General features: G+C 41.6%; 1 protein-coding gene across 1 annotated transcript in view; it reads right to left on the bottom strand.

Annotated features, from left to right (window-relative positions):
- pnpla2 (patatin-like phospholipase domain containing 2) overlaps positions 1–19,609 on the bottom strand; it is a 71,942-nt gene extending 52,333 nt beyond the window's left edge. The window contains exon 1 of the mRNA XM_078548933.1: positions 19,252–19,609. Coding sequence (XP_078405059.1) covers positions 19,252–19,444 — 193 coding nt within the window. The 5' untranslated portion in view covers positions 19,445–19,609. The remainder of the gene's footprint in view (positions 1–19,251) is intronic.
- Between the last annotated feature and the right edge of the window lie 1,717 nt (positions 19,610–21,326).

Here is a 21,326-nt window from a genome sequence, read left to right on the forward strand (position 1 = left end):
TTTAAACTTAAATAAGAGTTGAGTAGAGTGGACTTGGTAAATAGGTTAAAAAGGGAAGACAGTGGAGAAGCAGTGGCAGATATTTGTGGAGATATTCATAACTCTAAACAAAGTTATATTCCATTGAGGAAAAAAGACCCTACCAGAAAAATGCTCCACCCATGGCTAACTAAGGAAGCTAAGAGTGGTATCAAATTGAAAGAAAAGGTGTACAATGCTGCAAAGGGGGGCGCGGGGGGGGGGGGGGGGGAAAGAAGGTGTGCATTGGTCCCTTAGAGGCCGAGACTGGGGAATTAATAGTGGGAAACATGGAAATGGCAAAGACTTTGAACACGTACTTGATATCAGTCTTCACAGTAGAAGACAGAAAGCATCCCAAGAATAGTTGAAAGTCAAGAGGCAGAAGGGAAATAGAGAGGTTAAGAAAGTGGCCCAAGCATTTGACAGATGGAGCATAATGTGGGAAAACGTGAGATTGTCCACTTTGGCAGGAAGAATAGAAAAGCTGAATGTTATTTAAATGGAGAGTGTACTGCAGTATTTTGCAGTCTGAGGAATCTGGGTGTCCTTGTACATGAATCATAAAAATGCAGGTACAGCAAGTTATCAGGAAAGCAAATGTAAAAATATTCTCGAGATGACAACACAACAAAAAAGATCCTCTTCACTTAAACTGAATTCAGCATTTGGACCAATGTGTGTGGAACCATAATGATCGAAAAGAAATGGTCTGTACAGTCCACTTAGAAAGGCTGCACTAGACTTCCCATTTTAGTGTTGCACTCCCTTAGATTGAAGCAAAAAGGAAACAAACTATACAACAAGCAGAAAGTGGAGTCTGTCAGAATCTATTAAGAAAAAAGACAGGTTAGCAACTGGGAGACAAATAATGTTTTTGGGCTTTCACTGTTATGGTTTGGAAGGGATTATGGTTTGGAAGGGATTTTGTTTTAATTTGCATTATGATCTTGGCCAATGGTCAAATTCAGCTTACATAAAAGGGTGCAGCATTTTTTAAGATGTAATGTTCACAGTCATTTGGGATGGGAATTATAAATTAATTTATACACTGCATAAGAGTTTGCACCATGATATTGGAATGAATTTTAATCCTTATACTTAGCAGAAGACTTAACTGAAAGAACAAATACCGGGGGCAGGATTTTCCATGCAGGGCTCTGAACCCTGGGGTCAGACATTCACACTGCATGGGAAACAGTCATTCATTGTGATTTTCCCTGGGACAGCCAAGTATTGCTGAGAGGGTGGGCTCACTGTCCAATTAAAGATGGTAGACAGGCTCTTGAAGCTGGAGGATCAATCAGCGGCCTTTCAGCTTGAAAAGAACAGCAGGCAGGTAGGGAGGGACTCTAGGCCTGCCTGCACCACTGATTCCCTGGTCTGCTGCCAACAGGCCACATCCAGGAAGCTAAACTTTCTCCTGCCACCTGGAAAATCCCAGTCAGCCTCCTTTAATTGGCTGTTAAGTGGCTCTTAATGAGCCGTGTCGGTCACCCAGCACGAGGGAGGGTAGCCCTACCAGCCCCATCTCCCTTATCCCACCTTCGCAAAAATTCCCAGGGCTGGGATAGAGCTAGGGAACCAACATCCTAGGCAGCTGAGCTGCCCACCTCCATTCCCAGCCCTGTCAGGGGCTCAAAATCCTCCCCGAAATTTACAACGAATAACGAGAGGGCTTTTTAGTTCATGGTAATAACTGATAAGCAGCAACTCCACAGTGTCAGTGACACCCAGAGTGGAGAGAGAGAGATCAAAGGGCAGTGTCTCCTTTTTCACCCTCTGGTGGGGAATGAGACAGAGTGGGAAAGGCAGATAGATTTCTTCTGGGAAGTTAGTCAAAAACACACATGGGCTTGAGGGTGGCAACATACGCCCCTATTGCTTGAATCCTAAAGTTAGGATCAGTCAATACAGAAATCACTAACATGCGAACAGAAATAGACAGTGTATGATTTAATGTTATTAGGATATATAGGAAATAGATGCATCTCACTGGAAAATTGCATTCCATTCATGTATTCTGCAAAAAATAAACCTACTTGTTGGGTTACAAATCACAATAATGTAGCTTCAACCTGCCTGTCAAAAAGTTAGAACGTTAGAAGCTTTAGAACATGAAAGAGAGGAAAAGAGAAAAGCTGGATTGTTCTCCTTACAGCAGAGAGCATCAAAAGGAGATTTACTTGCGATGTTCAAAATTATTAGGGGTTTTAATACAGCAAATAGAGAGAACCTGTTTCCAGTAACAGGACTGTCAATAACTAGAGGACATAGATTCAAGTTGATTCAACCAGAGTGGAGATGAGATTTTTTTAATGCAGCAAGTTACCTAGAAGTCACTGTCTGAAATGATGATGAAATAATCACTTTCAAGCAGGAATTGGATAAATAGTTGAAAAGGGACAGTATCTGTAGGGTTGTGATTGAACGAGCAACAGAGTAGAACTAATTGGATTGTTCTGTCAAAGAGCCAGCATAAACCGATGGACTGAGTAGCCTTTCCCTGTGCGATATAACTATTCTAAAATGGATCCTTCAGTAGGACTAAACAAAATAAAGGAAACAAATATTGGGGAGTGACATCCTGACTGTAAGCTGTTTTTATAGGCATCACATCACTCATGGGATTGTACTTGAAGAAGGAAAACAGAGAAATGATAGGGAAAGTACTGCTGAGAAAAAATTTGTGCAGGATCAACATCAGAACCAGTTTGGGAACAAATATTTTTCTCATGACTGTAAAGCACAAGGATATGCATCTTTATTTTATTATGCTCTAATCATATTCTAGTATGTCAATTGTTCGTACACTGGGCCAGCAAACAGTGGCATGCCAGATGACAGATGACTTTATTTCACTTCCTTAACATTTGATGGTAAAACTACTTCTTCAGTTTCCACAATTTCCGTTCAGCTGCTATCAATCACTGCATGTTTTCCTTTTAGATCCCTGCAGCATTTTCATATTTGCAACCAGCAATCATAACAATGGCTTATTTTTCCTCTTAAGAGACACAGCAGCCAAGAGGAAGGTGGTCAAAATGAAGAAACAGTTTGACAATCAGATGTCATGGAGACCTCTTTTGGTTTTTCTTGCACAATAGCTTTTCTTTGAGTGGATGCCTGGAGCAGGGTTGTTTAAGAGAAAGGCAGTTGAAGTCTCCAAAGCAAATATGCAAGGAGAGAGCAAAATGTGTTCTTCGTAATTGGGTTTTTTGACGCCTTTTGCAAAGCCTAGCTGTGGGTGAACACAGGTCTCCAAATCCGGCAGGCAGATTATTGTGCCGGTCTTGCAGTGTGCTATATATATTGCAGTTGAAATGCTGTTTTTTTTTAAAAAGGTGTTACTGAAATTGGGAATGCAGTAGTAATAGGAGACGTGAAAGTTAGAGGTGTGAGCACCATCTATGTCAGTGAGACCGACATCCAGGTGCTCTGCTGCTTCCAGGGGCATGGATATATTGGAAAGACTGGAAGGGATTTTGGAAGGACACAGATCAGCCATTAAACACGGTCAACGATATAGGAAAGGAAAAGCTTGAAGCCCTGCGGAAGGTGTTAAAAAAAAACAGGCTAACTAACAGAAATTCAAATATCCAGATTACTCTGACAGTCATGTGCTAGAATAGGGAAAGATAGGAAGATTAGGGAACTTCTGTGTGGCTATAGAAATGGTCTCATAGAAACATGTACGCCTTCTTTGGTGGGGGGCGTGGGGGGAAGAAGATGCGAACTATTGGATACATCTAAACAAGGAGAGAGCTAAAATAAACACAACCAAAAATGGATGAATCAAAATGTGACAAGCCATTTAAACTACAAAAAATAAAACCAATCTGAAAGAGTAAGTCAAGAAGATGGTAAAATTTGAGGTAAATATACAAATATCAAATTTACCAAGGTGGATAGCACACAGAAGGAACATAAGGGAATCAAGGAGGAAATCAAATTGACCAGTTGCAAGGGGGAAAAGGCAGAAAGAAATTAGGTGTTAGGCTGAATAAAAAGGATAAGTGAAAAGCAGTAGCATTAAATATAACCAAAAAGAGATGATTGGTTGCAATCAATTAGGTAACAGGAAGGTATAAATTTAACAGCATGAACAGAAACCTCACCACAAACTTGTCAGGGGTGGAAAACAAACCAATTGAGCTTTTTTTTAAATGAGGGTCAGAGTAAGTGAGAGGAGAGCTATGACAATATGCTATAGAGAGCACCAAAAAAAATACCAAACACAGAATCAATATAGTTAAAGATCATAGATTAAGAAATGAATTTATATATTAGTGAAGTTTTTCCCAACGCTGAAAAGGAAATAGAAGAGGAAATCTGTAAATGGATTAGGGAGACAAAAAGAAATAACTAAGTGGGGACTGGAAGGAAGTAAATGCAGGATGTGGAAGGACATTCTTAAAATGTGTGCAAGTAGTATGTCTGTATGTTTGTAAGGGGAGGCATTGCTAAATCCAGTTATGAATGATGAAATAGATCCGGTATGAGTTAAATGTGAGTGAGTGCCTCACCATCATTGTCCATAATATTTTTAAGAGTTCTACTGAGATTGGATAGATGCTGGAAAATTGGAGAATGACCAATGTAATATCAATTCTCAAAAAGAGAGCTGACCAGAGTAACTACAGGCCAATTAGCCAACATCCATGTAGAGAAAATTTTGGAATCCTATATTGACAGATGAAATTACTAAACCTCTAACTGGGCAATATGATTAGAAGCAGTCAACACATCTCAAAAAGATCATATTCGACAAACCTGATGGAGTTATTCAGAGGTGACAGATGTAAGGGAAAGGCTGTGGATGCAATGTACATGAACTTTCACAAAAGGTACCTCGCAGGAGATTAAGGAGTCTGGAATTTGGGTGGGAGGTAGCAAACTCATTTAAAATAAAAGCAAAACACTGTGGATGCAGGAAATCTGAAATACAAGCAGAAAGCACTGGAAAACTCAGCAGGTATAGCAGCACCTGCGGAGAGAGAAACAGAATTAACGTTGACTAAAACATGAACCATCTGCAGAACCGGACTTCTGAAGAAGAGTCATATTCGACTCAAAACTTTAACTCTTTTTTTCTAAACTAGATTTAAAAACTGGTTAGAAGAGAGGAAATGGAAACTACGCATTAAGGGCTGTTCTCAGAGTGGTTGATGTTAATTGTATTATTAAGGTTAAGGATATACAGGTGAAGGGCATTGAATGATTAAGTGCCTTGAGCACATATAAAAAGAGACTTCCCTGGGAACATTATTTTAATTTGATGTTTCCTCTGTAGTTTTTGTTTTAGTTGCAGTACCCCTTTTAAAGGGGTTGTTAATTACTTAATTTGTTCAGAGACTTGGGGGAGGCGGTGGTATAGTGGTAATGTCACACCGGTACTTCAAAAAGAGCTATAAAGAAAAACATTTGGGACACTGGGTGTTGGTTAGTTCGGAGGCAAACATTTGCAATGTTGCATTCTGTAATTAAATCTAGTATTCAGTAAAAATTTGGCATCTGGTTTCCTACTTCATCACCTGGCTTCAGAGTGAATTAACAGAAGTGGTTCTGTTATCCTAATCTCTCCCTTCATGGGAACAAAAGCTATTACCTCTGTCTCTGATAGTGGATCCTGTTGCAGAACCTAGCCACGATGTACCAGCAGCTGAGGTACAGGCGGAATCACAAGAGCTTAACATCTCAACAGTTGCAAGCCGCTTCAAGTCAAATTCAAGGGAACCATATAGTAAGCCAAACCTCTAGACTGTAGGTAAATTTGAGCCTGCAGCGGAGCACCATAGAGCCAGAGGCCTGAAATAGTGTCACATGCTCAGACTCCCCAAAATCAATATCTCACACTCAGTAAAGGACTAATTTAGACCCTCTGCAAGAAGTGCCTGATACTGTTCTTATCCCAGAACCAGCTAGACAAAGAACTCAGCCCGAAATGAAAACAAAAAATGCCGGAAACACTCAGCAGGTCTGACAGCATCTGTGGAGCGAGAGAGACAGAGATAAAGAAGATCTGAAGAAGAGTCATACGGACTCGAAACGTTATCTCTGTCTCTCTCTCTCCACAATGCTGTCAGACCTGCTGAGTTTTTCCGGCATTTTTTGTTTTCGTTTCAGATTTCCAGCATCCTCAGTATTTTGCCTTTATTAAAGAACTCAGCCCATTTGCTATTAAATAATTTCACAAAAACATACAAATTAGGACCATTCAGCCCCTTGAGCCTGCTCCGCCATTCAATAAGATCATGGCTGGTCTGAATATACCTTAGCTCCACATTCTGCCTCTCCCTGATAACCTTCGACTCCCTTGTTAGCCAAGAATCGAACTACCTCTGCCGCTCTCCAGGGAAGAGAGTTCCAAAGACTCACGATCCTCTGACTGAAAAAAACTCTCCTTGTCTCAACCTTAATATGGGAGACACCTTATTTTAAACTGTGTCCCCTGATTCTAGTTTCGTCCACAAGGGGAAATCTCCTTTCAGCATCTACCCTGTCAAGTCCCCTTAGGAACTTATATGTTTCAATAAGGTCATCTCTCATTCTTCTAAACTCCAATGGATATAGGCTCAACCTGCCCAACCTTTCCTCATAAGGTAACTCCCCATCCCAGGTATTAGTCCAGTGAACCTTCTTTGAACTGCTTCTAATGCATTTATATCCTTTCTTAAATAAGGAGACCAAAAGTATACACGGTGCTCCAGAAGTGGTCTCATCAATGCCCTGTACAGCTGCAGTAAAACTTCCCTACTTTTATTTTCCACTCAAATGAGTTTGATTTTTAATCACTTTTTATTCCCCTAATAAAAATGAAAAAAAAAAGTAATTTGAAGCCCTCAAGTAACATGCCTAACATAAACTCAACACAAAGGAATGTTACACCTTGTCTGTAACCTCTCTAATTGTTTATTCTTGGACGTAGTGCAGCTAGAATTCAAAATTTCCCTTGCCCTACCATCTTAACCACATTGTTAAAGTCACTACATTTTGACAAAGGTCACGGACTTGAAACGTTAACCCTGTTTTCCCTCCACAGATACTGCCTGAACTGCTGAGCATTTATAATATTTTCTGTTTTTATTTCAGATTTCCAACACCTGCAGTATATTGCTTTTGTGTTAAAGTCACACCAATACTTTAGGTACAAAGTCATCACATTTAAATAATATGTTTATCTAAACTAATGACCTTCTCACTGCAATTTGAATGATATTTCTCACTTTAATTTGTAACTTTTTGCCTCTTATCGCAAAGACTTTCCAATCCTTTTGGTTGCTACACTGCACCCCTATCCCAATCCCAACATCATCCACTTGCAATAGTGTAAGTTTGAAATTGTTGTAACAGACATCACAGGCTAGCATCTACTGCAAAGTATCACACATGGTCATAAATACAAAGCATTGTTAATAGGTCTGGGTCATTTATAGAGCTTTTCCAGAGATAAATACATTACAGACAGACAATGCCTCAGGTTTAATCTAGGCCATGAGATATCTAGATATTCATAATAATTTTGCATAATAATTGAACCTCATTCAGTAAATGGGTGACAGACAAAACTTTATTTTTGACAGAATGTCATCCACGGACAGACAATGCAGAAGCAACCTGATATACAATAGCTCACTCAGAACTCAGACTGACAGCCAAAATGAGGAAATAAGGCATTATTAGGTACTTGCATGTTTATCAGTCAGTTGGTATCACGTGGGTTTTTAGGAAATGGCACTCAAACATACTGCATTGGATCCAATTACAGTCCTCTTCCCTTCACTGACGGGCTGCTCTGTAATACACTGGGTGTCTATTCATAGCCTCAGCCGCTTTGGCATGTTGATTAAGTTAGAACTCAATGTTATTCCAGTTTCTTTTCTTGCTCTCCAGGAGCCAAAAGGCAGCAGAACCAATAGAGTTCCCATCCGCAAGAAGGAGTGCACTTGTAAGAAAGCTGAACTATTTATAGCGCCTCCTCCTTCCTATGAGAGAAAACCCTCACTTCTATTTGAGAACCACCTTACATTGGCAAGTATCAAAATTAACTCCCTGTGTAAGATCATGATATATTCTTGGCAAGAAGAAAGGGTGTCCCAAAGCAATTCACAGCCAAATTATTTTTAAAGTGTAGTCATTATTACTTGGGCAAACACTGACACCAACTTGTGTGCAGTAAGGTCCGATAGGCAAAAATGAGACAGCTGACCAACAATTTTGTTTTTGGTGACGTTAGCTGACCAGGAAGAACTCCCCCGTTTCTCCTAACAATGCTTGGGATCCTTTATATCCACCTCAAAAGGCAGTTTAAATACATTATTTGAAAGACAGTGCCTCAGGCTGAGCAGCAGTCCCTCAGTGCACAAGCATCAGCACAAATTATGTGTTCAAGTCTTGGAGTGGGACTCAGGGCAGTGTGCTACCATTGAGCCTTGCAGACAGCTGTCATCAAGCAACTGGTTTGGGCACAGGTTACAAGGCATTTGCTCTTCCCTATCCCAGTGGTGCTACTGAATGAGCAGAGAGGTCATTCAAAGTTCCACTTAACCTCTATGGATCTCCTTATTTGTAACACACTCCTCTGTGAACTTAGCAAAGCAAAAAGGCAAACATGTAACTATCTGCAATACTGTACACAGTGTACCAATATGCTGCTCGTTTTCATTACTTCCATGCTTAGTAATTAATAACTTCTTCCATATTCAGTACTGCGCTTCTTTTATGTACTGAAGTTCTCAGAAGCACTAGAAATTCTTCAAAACCTTGGCCCTTGGCCCTTGACCAGCTGGTACAGTATCAAATGATTGCACATTTCAACAAGTGCAAATACTGGCACAGACTCAAATATGAATAGGATATTAAGGGCTGTTTACTACATATACTGTGCTCAATTCAGTTAAAGATTCCCCCCAAGTTTTGAGCAATGTTTTCTTTAAAACAGAACTTATTCCTTCCACATCCCCACCTCATTCTCACCTAAGAGGAAAGCATGTTGCAAAACTAAAGAGGTCACAGGGCATGGCTGTACTTTGTAGCACATTATGTTCCTTGCTGCCCTTGGGTTGTACCTACTGAGTGGAAAATTGCCAGTTCCCCAGAACTAGGGGGTCAATACGTGGAGCTTCAAAGTATTGAACAGACAACAGACTAATATTTGTGATCACATCAAAGGGCTTTGCCAGTAGAAACCTTAAATTTCATGCATCACCAATTGTCAATACAGACTTCATCTCAAATACTTATTTTTTTTATGCAGCAACTGTCATTGAAAATGCGCATGAGAATAAGATCATGCACTACCCTCCATGATCAAATGGCTTGCTCACCTACAGTTTTAAGTTCACATCTGCAGAATAGTTACATGAACCTTTGAAAGCAACCAACTTGCTCAATTCCAATAATAATCCACTGTGGGATTGTAGCCCAGCATGGGCACAGCCTCCTTGGAGTCTATTTTAAACTCAGGCTCACGTCCATCAGCAAGATATGGATGCGTAAACCATTTAGCATTGCCCTTTAAATAGATCTGTTTAGAAAAGAATTTGTATAATGAGTGCTGCCTTTGTTTTGTCATTTAGACCTAGTAGAAAGACTGTATTTCCAGCATGGTAAATTTTCTGCAACAACTGAATATTTACTCAAAATAGGAAAGTGATTAGGAAGCATTGAATTTCTCTGCTCTGTAATCATGATGAGACTCTGCTAACAGTAGGCAGTTTGTCCAATTCATTCCAGAGACGTGCAGTCGTGATGCTCATCACCAAAATGTTTTGTTAAATAGAAAACAAAAGTTGATTTTAAATGGTTCTCTCAGTTTGGATTTGAGAAACCCAGCATCAAAACTATCCCCTAATGTTTACGTTGCTAAGCCCACTTCTCTGCAGCCCAATAATGGATTCTATTTCTGTAGCCCAAGTAAAACTGACTTAGCTGACAGCTAGGTCAGAAATGCTACATCCCCAAATCCCAATTTAAAGTATTAAAGCATCTACAATTCATCCTTAATACATCAGCACATCAGTGAATGTTAGGGCAGGTCATGCAAGATATGGAGAGGGAGGGAGGAAATGTGCAATCATTTGAAACTGTACCAGCTGGTCAAGGGCCAAGGTTTTGAAGAATTTCTAGTGCTTCTAAGAACTTCAGTACATAAAAGAAGCACAGTACTGAATAGGAAGAAGTTATTAATTACTAAGCATTTAATTATTAAATCTGGTCAAGAAAATATCCAACCAAACGAAGAGAAAGCCAGCTGACTTTATCGTACTTCACCACTCAGGTTGGCCGTTTACTTATAGTTACACCAGTTATGCTACATACCAATTTTTAAATTTTGTTTTAAAAATGCTAATAGGTCATAATGATTGTAGGATGCAAACACCCCAAATACAACGTTCACCACAAAACTGGATGAATTTGGAATGTGGGCAGCTATAATGTAAGTCAATAAGCCTTCATATACCCAACCAAGCATCAGTCTTGGCTCAGTGTCAGCACTCTCATCTTGGGAGTCTCACTATTGTGAGCTCAAGACCCACTCCAGAGACTTGAACTTAAACTGGGACTTTAGTGCAGTACAAAGGGAGTGCTGCAATGTGACAGATGCAGTCTTTTGGATGGGATATTAAGCTGACCCCTCATCTGCTATATCAGATGGCACTATGTGAAGAAGAGTAGGAGAGCTCTCCAGTTGTCTTGGTCAACATTTAACCTTCAACCAACACCAAACATCTTGTCAACACACTAAATCTTGTCATTTATCATATGCTAATTGGCTACCGCTTTTCAATAGATTGCAGGTGATTACAATTCAAAAGGGCTTCGTTGGCTTTGAAGCGTTTTGGGACATCCCGAGGTCATTAAGAGGCATTGTATAAAGATCTTTCTTTCTGAACACAATTGTACAGACTATCCAAAATGTTGTGCGAAGCAGTTTCTGAATGTAGTATGTCCCAAAATGGTGCAAATGTGAAATAATGTTTACACTTTAAACTTAATCATTTCAGTGTCTATTTTATCCCTCTTCCCCAAAACATTATTGCAGCCGGTCTATTAATGTTACAAATAGCAACTATAAATCAGAAAGAAAGCAAAGCAGCAAAGTTCACTGACTTGCTCAGAACTATGATAGGGAGGTGAGGGGAGGGACAAAAGAGCTGACGCATTGTTCAATAATCGCTAGAACCACTGAATTTTGAGTGGAGGGTCAAGTTACTCAAACTCACATGATGGTGATTGAAAACAAATAAAAAGTTTATTTAACAAGATCAGAGGTTTATGCTGAAAAATGCTCCAACCCAGTTTGTATGCATGTGCCTAGAGACTGAGACACTCAGATCAGTTATTCAACAACAATCCACTAAAATGTCCAAAGCTGCTTTGCAGGAATGTTTGGCAAACAAGTTTTGGCACTGAGCCATTTCACAATATTCAGACAGGTGAACAAAGAGGTAGGTTTTAAGGAGCATCTTAGAAATAGAAAGCATCTTAAAAAGAAGAGTTATGGAGAAGAGGAGAGAATTCCAGCTTCAGGCTTTGATAGCTGAAGGCATGGTCACTAATTATGGGTGAAAGGTTGGCGGTGGTGGATTAGTTGTGGCTTGCAAACCACATCATTTTTCAAAAGGGATGGTTCTAAAACATTCTATGGTTGAATTAAAAGAAACTGCTTCAAAACCAGCTTAAATACACATTTCAAGCTGTGGTACAATTCTCAATAAGAGAAACTCTAGAGTCTGTAGGCACGCAGGGCCCATGTTTGGTTTCAGATTGATAATACCAAACATGCAGTCACCAAGGACCGATCAGATCAAAGAATCAAATTCCCCAAATGTAAAAGATAGCAACTTAAAACTTAAGAGTTGTAGGAGGCTCCAAAAACAATAACTATGCAAATGCTGCAGCTGAACTGTAACATGTAACCACAGGGCATTCAGATGAGCGTCTAGTCCCACGCCATCAGGAAGCAACCTGGTGAAGCTACTATAACCATACAGGGCCACCTGCAAACTAAGCACCCAAAACAGCAGGCTATAGGCAGACTTAAGCAGCCTCTCAATCAAGCTCCCCAGACTGGTCTTCCAGTGCTGTATGACTCAGGACGAATGTATGCAGTGAATACTATATGTACCATTATTGTATTGAAGCACCTCAGAGTGCAACATGATCTATGTTGATAACTCAAATACCATTGCACTGTCTGACTGTAATGACAACTGTTGAGTTGTCTGTAATGTTCATTGATTGTATTGAAGCACCTCATGATCTGTGGAAAACTAGAATATGACTGCACTTTTTGCGATGGCCATTTTGAAATGTTCTTTCAGATATTTTATGAATAAAGTATATTTTTCCAAAAAAAACCCATGTAGGAAACTTGATGTGAAACCCATGGACAGCACAGCCTCCAAGTCTTTCCTGTCATCTATCATGGAGGTCTTAGACGACAGTACACAAGAGAGTCTGGACAAATCAGACTAACTCCTGATGAACTAACTAAGGCCCTTGAATCCTTGGAACAGTAAAACTCCCGAAAGCAACAGTTTACCAGCTGTGTTGTATTCGGCTCTGTGGGACAGGGTTGGCCCAGACATGCTGGAAGTATACAAGACTATGTTTCTGGCAGGCAACATGTCAGAATCCATGAGGAAAGGCATCAACATCCTCACCTACAAATGGAAGGGGGAAATTAGAAATTTGAGACCCGTTTCACTGTTGAATGTGGACTATAAAATTCTGTCCAAGGTCATCGCCAAATCAAGTCAAGTCTGCTCTGGAGATGGTGATCCATCCTGACCAGACCTGCGATATACCCGGCAGGAAGATCTCTGACAGCCTCGCACTACTCAGGGATACGATCGCCTCTGTACGTGACAGGGGTGTGGACATCTGCCTCATCAGCCTGGACCAAGAGAAGGCCTTTGACAGAGTATCACACGCCTACATAGTGGATATGCTCTCCAAAATGGGTTTTGGGGAGGAATCCACAATTGTATCCAACTGCTCTACACTAACATCTGTAGTGCAGTTTCAATCAATGGGTCAGAATGCTTTCCAATTAAATCTGGAGTCAGGCAGGGCTGCCCTCTCTCCGCTGTCCTGTTTGTGTGTTGCATAGAACCCTTTGCTGGGTGACGATCCCAGGCAGTGAAGGCACTCAGGTCAAAGCCTCCCTATACATGGATGATGTCACCCTCTTCTGCTCAGAACCGCTGTCGGTACACAGACTGATTAACATCTGCGACCAGTTCGAACTGGCCTCGAGTGCCAAAGTAAATCATGGCAAGAGTGAGACCATGTTCTTTGGGAACTGGGCTGACCGGTCCTTTGTCCCCTTCACCGTCAGGTCAGACTGCCTGAAGGTGCTGGGGATATAGTTTGAAGGACCAAAGCAAGCGTTAGAAACTGGAACGAGCGAGTGAAAGGCGAAAAAAAACTGGGCATGTGGGAACGACGCTCCGTCTCCACTGCAGGTAAGAACCTGATCATTAGGTGTGAAGCATTAGGTGTGTTGCTGTACAGGTCTGGCCCATTCTTCATTCATGCGCTGTGGCGATCACCTGAGCCATCTCCCACTTTATCTAGAAGTAGAAAATGGACTGTGTTCACAGAGACATGATGTACAAATCTCTGGATAGAGCAGGAAAAAAATGTGCCCAACATCACCCCCATCAGCCACCTTTGTGCACAGCTGCAGCAAGCTGTGTGTAGACCCTCGGTACACAAACACTAAATGTGAAGATCTACCTGTCCCCAGTGTTGCGAAGGATGGATCTGGCTACGCTGCTGCGGAACGCTCCAAGTAGTTGGACCGTGCCGTACCACCTGCCCCTCGTGGAAAACTTTAAGCAGAGAAACACCTTTGACCACAAGTCCATCAGGCAGTAGTTGGTAGAGGCCCTATGGGAAAAGGAGATGGTGGACCCTGTCGGATGATTCCCCGAGCAGACTGTCAAAGTCATTTGGCAGAATGCCTCATCGCCAACAAGTACCAAGATGTAGCTTGGCTGGTGATGAGAAAGGCCCTCCCCAACAGATCCTTCCTACACGCCAGGAATCTCACCCGCTCCGCATGTTGCCCTCGAAGTGGCTGTGGTGGGGGAGAGACTGTTGTCCACCTCCTTGTGGAATGTGTCTTTGCAAAGAAGGTCTGGGGAGAGAGATGCAGTGGTTTCTGTCGAGGTTCATCCCGAGCAGTTCCGTGGCACAGGACTCTGTACTCTACGGGCTGTTCCCAGGGACACACACCGAGACAAACTTCAACTGCAGCTGGAGGATCATCAACTCGTTGAAAGACACTTTTTGGTTTGCCTGAAACTTGTTGGTCTTCCAATGCAAAAAGTTGTTCCTGATCGAGTGTTGCAGACTGGCACATTCCAAGGGAATCTCTTGAGGGATGCACTAAAGCTTGGGGCAGCTGCCGCAGAGGTACAATGGGGAAAGGTCACTGTCTAAGGCCTTTCAGCCATAGTGCACCAAGGGGCTGGGAATTTTATAGACCTCCTCGGCCTGTATGACTCACATTGAATGTATATAGTGAATATTACAGGTATCACAATTGTATTGAAGTACCAAAGAGTGCAACATGATCTATGGAGACAACTTGAATACCAATGCACTGTCTGTTACAACCATTTTGAAATGTCCATAATGTTCCTCTGATTGTACTGAAGCACCTCAGAGTGCAACATGATCTATGTGGAAAACTGGATTATTATTGCACGCTCTGTGATGTCCAATTTAAAAGGTTTTGTAATGTTCTTTCTGATTTTTTATGAATAGAGTATATTTTTGCAAAGAAAATTCCAGTCAAAAATGGAAGACAGCCAGGCAACTGAACAGGAGGAGGCTCCATGAACATCCCCATCCACAACAATAGTGAGCTCAATATGTGAGGGACATGGAACAAGGCTGAAACGATTTCAAGCATCTTTGGCCAACAAAGCGGGAATGATCCTATTTGGGCTTCTCCTGAAGTCCCCACTGGTCAGTCTCCTGCTAATTCAGATTATGCCACGTGGAAGGTGAATGGATACTAACAACATTGTAGCTGTAGTTCAGAAGACCTGTGCATCAGAGTTAGTCACACCTTAAGCCAAACAGCTTCTGCGCAACTATGCCATTTTCACCAACTCAATGATGTTTACATTATGTCCTATCCAGAAGAAAAAGGACAAATCTAATTGAGCCAGTTATTACCTTTATATCCCTATTGCTGTATTGTTGCTGGGTCAACAGCTCAAAATTCCCTACTTTACATCCTTGTGGGAACATCGCCACCAGAAAGGCTGCAAAAAGCCATTTTAACTCACTCAACTAAAATTAAGCCCGATAGTTCAAAGGAGAAGGCCCATCATTACCTTCTCAATGCATAAATACAATCTTTCCACATCTCCCACATTTAAAAAAATGCAGGTCTACTGTGTTTTGCCTTAATAGAGATTTTCCATTACCAGCAGAGCCTTCTACCAACTTGCCCTTACAGGAAACCCCCTTCTCTAAACTGCTTTGGCTTGCACATCTCTGTATAGCTTCAATATTATCCAACTGATGGGCATTGGAGACAAAGTACAGAGGTGCCTGCCCTAGGCCTCACCTATTTCTGCTCATGTCTGACTTCCAACGTGAAGCACTTTGGGACATTTTGCCACGTTAAAAGGCTTTATGTAAAATTTACATTGTTCTTGTAGGACCCAAAACCACCTTTCTTGTGATTCAGCTGGCCACTTGCTGACACTGCAGGAGTTGCAAAATGCTATTAAATCTACATTTTCATTTAGCTGAATATGCTGAAAACATATCATCTGATATAAAAACAGAATTACCTGGAAAAACTCAGCAAGTCTGGCAGCATCGGCGGAGAAGAAATCAGTTAACGTTTCGAGCCTTCATGGCCCTTCGGCAGAACTGGAGCATAGTTAGAAGAAGGGAGAAATATAAATTGGTTTAAGGTGGGTGGGGGGCGGGGGGGGGGGGGAGACACATTGAGGGTGTGGTGTGGTGATTGTGGAGATGAGCAGATAATCAAAAGATGTCACAGACAAAAGGGTCAAAGAGGTGTTGAAGGTACCTCTTTGACCCTTTTGTCTGTGACATCTTTTGATTATCTGCTCATCTCCACAATCACCACACCACACCCTCAATGTGTCTCTTCCCCCCCCCCCCCCAACCCACCTTAAACCAATTTATATTTCTCCCTTCTTCTAACTATGCTCCAGTTCTGCCGAAGGGCCATGAAGGCTCGAAACGTTAACTGATTTCTTCTCCGCCGATGCTGCCAGACTTGCTGAGTTTCTCCAGGTAATCCTGTTTTTGTTTTGGATTTCCAGCATCCGCAGTAGCTTTTAGCTTTTTGTTTTTATCATCTGATATAATGTTTTGGTTAGTAAACCAATGTTCGAAGTAGCTAAGCCCTACTGGAAACACATGATAAGGAAAAAACAAAATCTGTCCTTGCTCGAGTTCTGTAAATACACTGAGTTCACTCAATTTCCCTTACACAGCAACAGCCATTAATCTTGACCCAGACAGTAAACTGGCATTCATCTTTTAGGATAAGAAATTTGTTTGTGTGCTATGTCTGGAAAGCAGATTAACAGGATTTCCACATGCTGCAAATTATAAAATGCATTAAACCAGGAAACTGAATTCCCCAGAAAGCATTCATTCATTGTTGAATCTATGATTTTATACATTACAAGAGACTACACTTCAATAGTTTTTCATTGGCTTTCTTTCTTTACAATACACTGTTAAAGAACATGCTGTAGCACCATGATTATACAGTAACCTCAATCTACAGTGGCAGAGGGAGGATTAGATTATTAAGAATGCTGCACAACAGGATAACAGAAAGCATTTACAGAAGTTAAAAATTAGAAAGTTGAGTGATTTTTTTTAAGAAAGGATGAAGACAATATAGTTGTGGAATAACTTAAGTTACCAGGCAAGGTCAATATAAAGGTTCGAAGGGCAACTAAACACGTTTCTAAAGAGAGAAGAGATTGAGGATATGGTGAGGAAGCTCAGTGATGAGCTTCCATGTTCTTTCCACATTCCGCAGGGAGAGGTTATTCAGTTTGCTCTGCCATTCAATTAGATCATGGTTGATCTGAAGGACAACACTGTTTACCCACTTTGATCCATGCCCCTTGATAAAAATCCATATCCTTTGTCAAAAAATTGTTCATTTCAGTTTTGAAATGTTTAATAGATCCAACAACTACACCTTTTTAGGGGAAGAAATTACAGATTTCCACTATCCTGCATGTGTAAAAGTGCTGCCTGATTTCACTCCTGAATGGTTATACTCCCTTGTTATGGACTCCCCCACCAGAGGAAATGGATCCATTTCCCCTTATTGGGGAGTGTAGAACATGGGGTCACAGTCTCAGAATAAAGGGCTGGTCATTTGGGACTCAGATTAGGAAAAATTTCTTCACACAAGGTGTGTATCTTTGGAATTATCTACCCAAGAAAGCTGGGTATGTTCAGTCATTCAGCATATTCATGACAGATGTCAATAGGTTTTTGAGGCTAAGGGAATTAAGGGATACAAGGATAGCGCAGCAAGGCGGATTTGTGGCAGAAGACCAGCCATGATCTTGTTGAATGGTGGAGCAAGCTGGTATGGACAAGTGGTCTACTCCTGCCTCTATTCCTTATTATTCTTCTTCACATACCCCGTTGTATCCCTTTAACATTTTAAAGACCTCAATTAGATCACTGCTGAGCCTGCTAAATTAAACAGAATACAAGCATGATAATTCAATCTGTCCTGGCAATTTAAATACTTAAGCTCTAGTATTATGCTTGTGAATTTGCACTGTACTCCTTCTAAAATTATTACATCCCACCTGATGTGTTGTACCAAAACTGAATGTATTGCTCCACATGAGGTCTGACCAAGGCTACAAACAACTGAAACATAAAACTTCCTTTTGCATTCCAATCTACTTAGCAATCACAGTTAAAAATGTCATGATAAACCACTTATAAATACAGTAACACCATTAAACAGACTTTTGTTTAATTGGGTAAAACATGCAAAATAATAAAACTGTATTACTATTGACACTGCAGCAATCCTTCATCCACAATGCTGTAAGTGACTATGGATCATTCCTGGCCTAAATAAATTTGTACAAGAGTTAACTTAATTAAGGCATCCACAACTTTAGAAAATCTCCTTCCCACCAGCTGACCCTTCATTACATCTTCCCATTAGTTATGTAACAATATTCTTCTGTACCATGGCAACAGTCTGTCAGCCTTCTATTTATGCTCATCTACAGATTTTATAACACTGACTATATTTTAATGAGGCCACAAATCATGTAGATTATATGAAACTAAAATAGATATAGGGAGTAATAAATCTGTAATTTAATTAAGATGCATGCAAAGTCAAGGCAAGTGGATTCAGGTAAGATACAGATCTGTCATGATGTCACTGAATGGCTGAACAGGCTCAAGGGGCGAATGGCCTACTCTTGTTCCCACGTAAACCATAAGGGCAAAGCTCAACTTGTTTAAAGACATCTTGGAGATTCCAAAGATTAATGATAGTTTCATAACCATAATGAGTCATAGAGGTCTACAGCACAGAAGGCGGCCCTTCGGCCCATCGAGTCTGCACCGGTCAAGCAAGTACCTAACTATTCTAATCCCATTTTCCAGCACTAGGCCTATAGCCTTGTATGCCATGGCATCGCAAGTGCAATCTTGCGGAATGTTATCCCATTCACTGGCATGTCTTGGTTTGGATAAACATGACACTAGCACTAATGATCAGAGGAGGCTGCCCCAATATACAGGGACACTGACAGGAGGCTCTGTCTGCCCTCTCAGGTGCTAAAAGGTCCCATGACATTATCAAAGAGCCGGGGAATCCTCCAATGTATATCCCTCTGCTAACATTAATAAAACAGATTACCCAGTCATTTATGGAATCGCTGTTTGTGGGATCTTACCGTGCGCAAAATTGCTAGCCCTGTTTACTACATTAGAATAGCTAACTACACTTCAAAAGTACTTTATTGACTGTGAGAAGCTCAGGGATATCCAGGGATGATGAAAGGCGCTATTTTGACCCGGTGTTATTGTTGTTTCGTTCCTTTCCTTACTTGTCCGAGCTCTCTCTCTCTCTCTCTCTGGCTGGGTTTCGGATGAGCTCGGCTTCCCTGGGCCATTTTGCTGCGAGTTAGAGAGAGAGGGAGAGTGGTGGGCACTTACCGAGACAGGCTCCACTGACCAGGGTACAGGCTGTCAGCGCTCCGGCTGATGCCCCGTAGATGTACTTGGCGTTATGCACCAGGTGAGGAGCGTGTTCACACAGGCTGCTGGCTACCCCGATGTGGTAAATGCCCAAAAACCCGCAGCCGGCGAACGAGATGCTCCAGGAGGTCGAGTCGTCGGGAGACAACATCTCCTCCGCGGCAACAAAGTGTATCCCCCGGGATCAGACAGGGCGCTGGGCTCCTCTCAGCCAGCTCTCACTCATCGTCCTGCAACTCCACCCTACTCCTTCATTCCTGTCTGCTTCCACCACTCCTTCTCTGCCCCTGTTTTCTTCTGGTCTCGGTCCCCTTCATCCAATCAGCTCCATCATACAGTCAGATTGACAGCCGCCTCCCCACTCTCTCCTCTACCAATCACTGAACTACGCTGGCCACTCCTCCCATCCACACTGGGATTCTCTCAGTCAACAACAACTTGTATTTACGTAGCACTTTAACGTAATAAAACGTCGCACTGTCCCTCCACAACAGAATTTTTAAGCAAAATAAGACATCGAGTCACGTAAGGAGAGCCCTCTTCGCGTGTGTTTGGACAAACAACCGAAGAGAAAAATTTGCTGAGCTACAGGGAAAGGGTAGGGTATTGGGATGGGCAGAGTTGGTCTTGCAGAAAACAGATAATACAGGCTGAATGACCTCCTTCTGCACTGTAATCATTTTATGGCCTAAAGCGTAGTCAAAGAAATAGATTGTAAGGAATGCATTAAGGGAGGAAAGTGAGGCAGAGGTTTAAGGATGGTATTCTAGAGCTTAGGGCCTAGACAGCTGAAGGCACAGCCACCAATGCTGGAGCAATTAAAATCAGATGTGCAAGAGGCCAGAATTAGATGAATGCCGATATTTCAGAGGGTTGTTGGGCTAGGCTGCCATGTTGTTTTTGATGTTGTTTTCTCCTTGACACACACTATGACATAAAACTTTTGACCAACCAGTTTAATGTGAAACTTACTACCTAACTCATACATGTTTTTTTTTCTTTTATCATTATCTTCCTCATTCTGTCATACATACATTTCAAAGGTGCTGACACTTTCTCAGGTACCGGTGCACCAAGAAGGTAAGTGTCAGTGCTCCCAATTTATTTCCAGGTGCCCAATCTCAAAGCAATTGCAAAGTAAGCAATGGCCCAGATATTGTGCTGGGGCTGATGACAAACTCAGTGTTCGGCCAACATTACTCCACCGAAACTGACGGCAACTTTTGAGTTCACATTTGCAGTTAAATGCAGAAATCCATAAGTTGATGTAAGTGATGAGAGTGCCAACATGTCCCCTGTAAAGGTGAAGGGTAGGACCAACAAGTCCAGGGAACCCTGGATGTCAAGGGATATTAGGATTGGATAAGGGAAAAAAAAAAGGAGGCTTATGGCAGATACAGAGGGCTGGAAACAGCAGAAGCCCTAGAGGAGTATAGAAAGGGGGTACTTAAAAAAATAATTAGGAGAGTGAAGAGGGGGCATGAAAAAAACACTGGTGGACAAAATAAAGGAAAATCCCAAGGCAATTTATAAATATATTAAGAGCAAGAGGATAACCAGGGAAAGAGTAGGGCCCATTAGGGACCAAAGTGGCAATCGGTGCATGGAGTCGGAGGACACAGGTGACGTTTTAATTACTTTTAATCTTTTTTCACTATGGAGAAGGATGATGTAGATGTAGAAATCAGGGAGGGGTCTGTGATATACTTGAATAAATTAGCATTGAAAGGGAGGAGGTATTAGCAGTTTTAGCAGGCTTAAAAGTGGTAAAATCCCCAGGCCCAGATGAGATGTATCCCAGGCTGCTATGTGAGGCAAGGGAGGAGATTGCAGGGGCTCTGACACTAATTTTCAAATCCTCTCTGACCACAGGAGAGGTGCCAGAGGACTGGTGAAAGCGAATGTGGTACCATTATCCAAGAAGGGTAGTAGGAATAAACCAGGTAATCATAGGCCAGGGAGTCTAACATCAGTGGTGGGGAAACTATTGGAAAAAATTCTGAGGAACAGGATTAATCTACACCTGGACAGGC

This window comes from Cetorhinus maximus, chromosome 9 (genome assembly GCF_964194155.1).
Source record: "Cetorhinus maximus chromosome 9, sCetMax3.hap1.1, whole genome shotgun sequence".
In the NCBI taxonomy this organism is placed as follows: Eukaryota; Metazoa; Chordata; class Chondrichthyes; order Lamniformes; family Cetorhinidae; genus Cetorhinus; species Cetorhinus maximus.